The 9,092-nt window shown below is 46.7% G+C and overlaps 1 protein-coding gene across 1 annotated transcript in view; it reads left to right on the forward strand.

Annotated features, from left to right (window-relative positions):
* LOC115120871 (roundabout homolog 1-like) overlaps nt 1-9,092 on the forward strand; it is a 490,866-nt gene that overhangs the window by 418,482 nt on the left and 63,292 nt on the right. Inside the window, exons 16-17 of the mRNA XM_065000506.1 lie at nt 1,186-1,417; nt 8,209-8,330. Coding sequence (XP_064856578.1) covers nt 1,186-1,417; nt 8,209-8,330 — 354 coding nt within the window. The remainder of the gene's footprint in view (nt 1-1,185; nt 1,418-8,208; nt 8,331-9,092) is intronic.

Here is a 9,092-nt window from a genome sequence, read left to right on the forward strand (position 1 = left end):
AACTGACTTTAACTGACTATGATGGACTGTGATTGAATCTAACTGACTTTGACTGACTATACTGACTGTGACCTACTGTGACTGACTATAACTGACTATTAATGACTATGAATTAATGTGACTGATTGTGACTAACTTTGACTGACTATAACTGACTATAACTTACTATGATTGACTGTAACTGACTGTGACTGACTATGACTGACTGTAATTGGCTATAACTGACTGTAATTGACTGTGACTGACTATAACTGACTTTAACTGACTATAACTGACTGTAACTGACTGTGACTGACTATGACTGACTGTAATTGACTATGACCGACTGTAATTGACTGTAACTGACTGTGACTGACTATAACTGACTATTAATGACTATGAATGACTGTGACTGACTGTGACTGTGACTGACTGTGGCTGACTATAACTGGCTATAACTGACTGTGACTGACTGTGACTGACTTTAAATGACTAACTGACTGTAACTGACTGTGACTGACTGTAACTGACTGTAACTGACTGTGACTGACTGTGACTGACTGTGACTGACTGTAACTGACTGTGACTGACTGTGACTGACTGTCCAGAACATTTCTAAATCAATATCCACCTTTACCAATATACAATATGATGTTTGCCATCAAGTCTCTCTCTGTACCTTCAGCCTGTCCTGTCCCCTGATGTGTGTATGTCAGTTAGTATGAGAGGCTGCACTGTCCCCCTGATCCCAGACTACAGTTCTCAGTAAGTCAGGAGGAGACAGGCCGGGCTGTTCTGGGCGCCCTTTTCTAGCCCCCTCTAACCAGGACCAGACTCTCAGGAACCTCTGGGCTATGATCTCATGGTGCATTGCGGGTTCCACACATCGCTGACGCTCCAAACGGATCCGCTCCACTGGCCACACACAGACGGAGGGATGGAGGGATAGATGGGTGGATGGGCCATTTGATGAGTTAGCACTCCGGTCCCCACTAGCCAGCCAGCCAGCCAGCCCAGCCAGGGACAGCCACTTTAGTTAAACTGGCCTAAAGCAACAACTGAACTGTCTATTGATAATGAGTTCCAGAACGATGAAGAGAGACTTTCCACTGTAGAGTCACTCAGAGCACCTAAATAGAGTCAAGCTGACCTGTGTGTCTGTGTGTGTGGACATGTGTGTGTGTTGTCTTCTCCCCTGGCCACTAGGTGGAGCAGCAGTCTCAGTACATCCAGGGTTATAAGGTGATGTACCGAACCTCTACAGAGGGGCATCAGAGGAGTGACTGGACTGTGTTTGAGGTGAGAACCCCAGGGGAGGACAGTACTGTGGTACCCCAGCTCAGGAAGGGAGTCACCTACGAGTTCAAAGTTCGCCCCTTCTTCAACGAGTTCCAGGGAACAGACAGTGAGGTCAAGACAGCCAAGACTCTGGAGGAAGGTGGGTGGACATGTCTGTCTGTCTGTCTGTCTGTCTGTCTGTCTGTCTGTCTGTCTGTCTGTCTGTCTGTGTGTCTGTGTGTCTGTGTGTGTGTGTGTGTGTGTGTGTGTGTGTGTGTGTGTGTGTGTGTTGTTTGTTTGTTTGTTTGTTTGTTTGTTTGTCTTTGGAGAGCAGCTCTGTGTTTGTGAAGGATTACCAGTCCATGTGATTAGTGGTAGGACTCATTAGCACCTGGGTTTCCTAGCAGTTCACCACCAGACCACTCTCTCACTGGACCTATACAGGACCACTCTCTCACTGGACCTATACAGGATCAATCTTTCACTGGACCTATACAGGACCACTCTCTCACTGGACCTATACAGGACCACTCTCTCACTGGACCTATCCCGAACCATTCTCTCACTGGACCTATACAGAACCACTCTCTCACTGGACCTATCCCGAACCATTCTCTCACTGGACCTATACAGAACCACTCTCTCACTGGACCTATACAGGACCACTCTGTCACTGGACATATACAGAACCACTCTCACACTGGACCTATACAGGACCACTCTCTCACTGGACCTATACAGCGCCACTCTCTCACTGGACCTATACAGAACCACTCTCTCACTGGACCTATACAGGACCACTCTCTCACTGGACCTATACAGGACCACTCTCTCACTGGACCTATACAGGACCACTCTCTCACTGGACCTATCCCGAACCATTTTCTCACTGGACCTATACAGAACCACTCTCTCACTGGACCTATACAGGACCACTCTGTCACTGGACATATACAGAACCACTCTCTCACTGGACCTATACAGGACCACTCTCTCACTGGACCTATACAGCGCCACTCTCTCACTGGACCTATACAGAACCACTCTCTCACTGGACCTATACAGGACCACTCTCTCACTGGACCTATACAGGACCACTCTCTCACTGGACCTATACAGGACCACTCTCTCACTGGACCTATCCCGAACCATTCTCTCACTGGACCTATACAGAACCACTCTCTCACTGGACCTATACAGGACCACTCTGTCACTGGACATATACAGAACCACTCTCTCACTGGACCTATACAGGACCACTCTCTCACTGGACCTATACAGCGCCACTCTCTCACTGGACCTATACAGAACCACTCTCTCACTGGACCTATACAGGACCACTCTCTCACTGGACCTATACAGGACCACTCTCTCACTGGACCTATAGAGGACCACTCTCTCACTGGACCTATACAGGACCACTCTCTCACTGGACCTATACTGGACCACTCTCTCACTGGACATATACAGGACCACTCTCTCACTGGACCTATCCCGAACCATTCTCTCACTGGACCTATACAGAACCACTCTCTCACTGGACCTATACAGGACCACTCTGTCACTGGACATATACAGAACCACTCTCTCACTGGACCTATACAGGACCACTCTCTCACTGACCTATACAGCGCCACTCTCTCACTGGACCTATACAGAACCACTCTCTCACTGGACCTATACAGGACCACTCTCACTGGACCACTCTCTCACTGATACAGGACCACTCTCTCACTGGACCTATACAGGACCACTCTGTCACTGGACATATACAGGACCACTCTGTCACTGGACCTATACAGGACCACTCTCTCACTGGACCTATATAGGACCACTATTTCACTGGACCTATACAGGACCACTCTCTCACTGGAACAATACAGGACCACTCTCTCACTGGAACAATACAGGACCACTCTTTCACTGGACCTATACAGGACCACTCTCTCACTGGAACAATACAGGACCACTCTTTCACTGGACCTATACAGGACCACTCTCTCACTGGACCTATACAGGATCAATCTTTCACTGGACCTATACAGGACCACTCTCTCACTGGACCTATACAGGACCACTCTCTCACTGGACCTATCCCGAACCATTCTCTCACTGGACCTATACAGAACCACTCTCTCACTGGACCTATACAGGACCACTCTGTCACTGGACATATACAGAACCACTCTCTCACTGGACCTATACAGGACCACTCTCTCACTGGACCTATACAGCGCCACTCTCTCACTGGACCTATACAGAACCACTCTCTCACTGGACCTATACAGGACCACTCTCTCACTGGACCTATACAGGACCACTCTCTCACTGGACCTATAGAGGACCACTCTCTCACTGGACCTATACAGGACCACTCTCTCACTGGACCTATACAGGACCACTCTCTCACTGGACATATACAGGACCACTCTCTCACTGGACCTATCCCGAACCATTCTCTCACTGGACCTATACAGAACCACTCTCTCACTGGACCTATACAGGACCACTCTGTCACTGGACATATACAGAACCACTCTCTCACTGGACCTATACAGGACCACTCTCTCACTGGACCTATACAGGACCACTCTCTCACTGGACCTATACTGGACCACTCTCTCACTGGACATATACAGGACCACTCTCTCACTGGACCTATAGAGGACCACTCTCTCACTGGACCTATACAGGACCACTCTCTCACTGGACCTATACTGGACCATTCTCTCACTGGACCTATACAGAACCACTCTCTCACTGGACCTATACAGGACCACTCTGTCACTGGACATATACAGAACCACTCTCTCACTGGACCTATACAGGACCACTCTCTCACTGGACCTATACAGCGCCACTCTCTCACTGGACCTATACAGAACCACTCTCTCACTGGACCTATACAGGACCACTCTCTCACTGGACCTATACAGGACCACTCTCTCACTGGACCTATAGAGGACCACTCTCTCACTGGACCTATACAGGACCACTCTCTCACTGGACATATACAGGACCACTCTCTCACTGGACCTATCCCGAACCATTCTCTCACTGGACCTATACAGAACCACTCTCTCACTGGACCTATACAGGACCACTCTGTCACTGGACATATACAGAACCACTCTCTCACTGGACCTATACAGGACCACTCTCTCACTGGACCTATACAGCGCCACTCTCTCACTGGACCTATACAGAACCACTCTCTCACTGGACCTATACAGGACCACTCTCTCACTGGACCTATACAGGACCACTCTCTCACTGGACCTATACAGGACCACTCTGTCACTGGACATATACAGGACCACTCTGTCACTGGACCTATACAGGACCACTCTCTCACTGGACCTATATAGGACCACTATTTCACTGGACCTATACAGGACCACTCTCTCACTGGAACAATACAGGACCACTCTCTCACTGGAACAATACAGGACCACTCTTTCACTGGACCTATACAGGACCACTCTCTCACTGGAACAATACAGGACCACTCTTTCACTGGACCTATACAGGACCACTCTCTCACTGGACCTATACAGGATCAATCTTTCACTGGACCTATACAGGACCACTCTCTCACTGGACCTATACAGGACCACTCTCTCACTGGACCTATCCCTGGACCTATACAACCATTCTCTCACTGGACCTATACAGAACCACTCTCTCACTAGACCTATACAGGACCACTCTGTCACTGGACATATACAGAACCACTCTCTCACTGGACCTATACAGGACCACTCTCTCACTGGACCTATACAGCGCCAGGACCACTCTCTCACTGGACCTATACAGAACCACAGGACCACTCTCTCACTGGACCTATACAGGACCACTCTCTCACTGGACCTATACAGGACCACTCTCTCACTGGACCTATACAGGACCACTCTCTCAGGACCACTCTCTCACTGGACCTATACAGGACCACTCTCTCACTGGACCTATACTGGACCACTCTCTCACTGGACATATACAGGACCACTCTCTCACTGGACATATACAGAACCACTCTCTCAATGGATCTATACAGCACCACTCTCTCACTGGACCTATACAGGACCACTCTCTCACTGGACCTATACAGGTCCACTCTCTCACTGGACCTATACAGGACCACTCTCTCACTGGACCTATACAGGAACAGTCTCTCACTGGACCTATACAGTACTACTCTCTCACTGGACCTATACAGAACCACTCTCTCACTGGACCTATACAGTACTACTCTCTCACTGGACCTATACAGTACTACTCTCTCACTGGACCTATACAGAACCACTCTCTCACTGGACCAATACAGTACTACTCTCTCACTGGACCTATACAGAACCACTCTCTCACTGGACCTATACAGGACCACTCTCTCACTGGACCTATACAGGACCTATACAGGAACAGTCTCTCACTGGACCTATACAGTACTACTACAGGACCACTCTCACTGGACCTATACAGAACCACTCTCTCAATGGACCTATACAATACTACTCAGGACCACTCTCTCACTGGACCTATACAGTACTGGACCTCTCTCACTGGACCCAGACCACTCTCTCACTGGACCTATACACGACCACTCTCTCACTGGACCGATACAGGACCACTCTCTCACTGGACCTATACAGAACCACTCTCTCACTGGACCTATACAGAACCACTCTCTTACTGGACCTATACAGGGCCACTCTGTCACTGGACATATACAGGACCACTCTGTCACTGGACCTATACAGGACCACTCTCTCACTGGACCTATACAGGACCACTCTGTCACTGGACATATACAGGACCACTCTGTCACTGGACCTATACAGGACCACTCTCTCACTGGACGTATACAGGACCACTCTCTCACTGGACCTATACAGGACCACTCTCTCACTGGACCTATCCCGAACCATTCTCTCACTGGACCTATACAGAACCACTCTCTCACTGGACCTATACAGGACCACTCTGTCACTGGACATATACAGAACCACTCTCTCACTGGACCTATACAGTACTACTCTCTCACTGGACCTATACAGAACCACTCTCTCACTGGACCTATACAGAACCAGTGGCAAACAGGCAACCACTTGTAACTTAACAACAAACACTCCCAAACCAAACAACCTGTCCTGTGTCCCGAGTTTGTCAATGACCTTTGCGACTCTGCATGTGTGTGAAAACAACAGCTGTTCCCAGCAGACGCTGCGATTAAAGGATCATATTATGTCCCGTGGTGTTCTGCGTGTTAGAGCCAGATGTTGTACTGTTTGAAAACGTCCTGTGATACCCAGAGGTTGATGAACCCAAATGCTACGTTCACATCAGTGCTGTGCTAATCAAATCAAATCAAATTGTATTGGTCACATACACGTGATTAGCAGACACGCAGTTATTACGAGTGTAGCGAAAATGTTTGTGCTTCTAGCTCCGGCAGTGCAGTAACATCTACCAAGTAATATCTAAGAAATATCTTTGTTGATAGGTTGTGATTGTTTGATTGTGGAAATCTTCTGGGGTTTGGGTGCATCCCAGAGTGAAGCATCATGACAGTCATGTGGAATGAATGAGAGAGGAGCTGACTGAAATAAAGATAGTTTGCCAAAATGTGTGTGGGTGTGTGTTTTCATTTCTCCCTGTTGCTTTTGTGGCTAATTCTGTTGCTAATTGTTTTCAGAGTTCAAACACGATGCCCTCACTCCCAGAAAGGCGTGATTTCATTACAGTGAATCAGAACGAGATTAAGAGTGTTATGCTGTATGTTGTCATGATTAAATCACTTTAGTTATGCTCATTAGTGTAGAATCAACACACACCCCCCCAAGCGTAAACATTGCAATCATCGTTCTCCTTGTTTTAAAAAACAGTGATTTTCTTTCTTTTCCCCAAATACTTTCTCTGAACAAAGAAAAACAGTCATTTTAGTACAGACCCCTAGTGAATAGAGACAGTCCGTGCTTCTGTAATTTCTACTTCTGTTAGTACAGACCCCTAGTGAATAGAGACAGTCCGTGCCTCTGGTATTTCTACTTCTGTTAGTACAGACACCTAGTGAATAGAGACAGTCCGTGCTTCTGTAATTTCTACTTCTGTTAGTACAGACCCCTAGTGAATAGAGACAGTCCGTGCCTCTGGTATTTCTACTTCTGTTAGTACAGACCCCTAGTGAATAGAGACAGTCCGTGCCTCTGGTATTTCTACTTCTGTTAGTACAGACACCTAGTGAATAGAGACAGTCCGTGCCTCTGGTATTTCTACTTCTGTTAGTACAGACACCTAGTGAATAGAGACAGTCCGTGCCTCTGGTATTTCCACTTCTGTTAGTACAGACACCTAGTGAATAGAGACAGTCCGTGCCTCTGGTATTTCTACTTCTGTTAGTACAGACCCCTAGTGAATAGAGACAGTCCATGACTCTGGTATTTCTACTTCTGTTCTCTTCTGGATAGGATACATTTATGAGAGCAGTAGAAGTGAGGAGAGAGCAGACAGTGTGTGTTACTGTTGTAACAGTGTGTGAGGAGAGAGCAGACAGTGTGTGTTACTGTTGTAACAGTGTGTGAGGAGAGAGCAGAAAGTGTGTGTTACTGTTGTAACAGTGTGTGAGGAGAGAGCAGACAGTGTGTGTTACTGTTGTAACAGTGTGTGTTACTGTTGTAACAGTGTGTGAGGAGAGAGCAGACAGTGTGTGCTACTGTTGTAACAGTGTGTGAGGAGAGAGCAGACAGTGTGTGTTACTGTTGTAACAGTGTGTGTTACTGTTGTAACAGTGTGTGAGGAGAGAGCAGACAGTGTGTGTTACTGTTGTAACAGTGTGTGAGGAGAGAGCAGACAGTGTGTGTTACTGTTGTAACAGTGTGTGGGGACAGACAGTGTGTGTTACTGTTGATGGTGTATTACATTAACATGTTATTGTGTTCATCTGTCTGTCCCCAGCTCCCAGTGCAGCCCCTCGTGGGGTTACCGTCTCAGAGAGCGGGGACAATGGGACCGCCATTGTGGTCTCCTGGCAACCGCCTCCAGAGGAGGAGCAGAATGGGGTGGTCCAGGAGTACAAGGTGAGAACACTGGCAGGGACTCCCAAATTCCCCCTACATACTCTGAGAGTGGTCAAAGGTAGTGTACTCGGGTACAGTAGTGTACTAAGGTAGTGTAGGTAGGATATATCTACTCTAGCAACTTGTTGATCTGTAGGATATATCTACTATAGCAACATGTTGGTCTGTAGGATATATCTACTATAACAACTTGTTGGTCTGTAGGATATATCTACTATAACAACATGTTGGTCTGTAGGATATATCTACTATAACAACATGTTGGTCTGTAGGATATATCTACTATAACAACATGTTGGTCTGTAGGATATATCTACTATAACAACATGTTGGTCTGTAGGATATATCTACTATAACAACATGTTGATCTATAGGATATATCTACTATAACAACATGTTGGTCTGTAGGATATATCTACTATAGCAACATGTTGGTCTGTAGGATATATCTACTATAACAACATGTTGGTCTGTAGGATATATCTACTATAACAACATGTTGGTCTGTAGGATATATCATGTTGGTCTGTAGGATATATCTACTATAGCAACATGTTGGTCTGTAGGATATATCTACTATAACAACATGTTGGTCTGTAGGATATATCTACTATAACAACATGTTGGTCTGTAGGATATATCTACTATAGTCTGTAGGATATATCTACTATAGCAACATGTTGGTCTGTAGGATATATCTACTATAACAACTTGTTGGTCTGTAGGATATATCTACTATAACAACATGTTGGTCTGTAGGAT

Source organism: Oncorhynchus nerka, linkage group LG14 (genome assembly GCF_034236695.1).
Source record: "Oncorhynchus nerka isolate Pitt River linkage group LG14, Oner_Uvic_2.0, whole genome shotgun sequence".
Lineage (NCBI taxonomy): Eukaryota > Metazoa > Chordata > Actinopteri > Salmoniformes > Salmonidae > Oncorhynchus > Oncorhynchus nerka.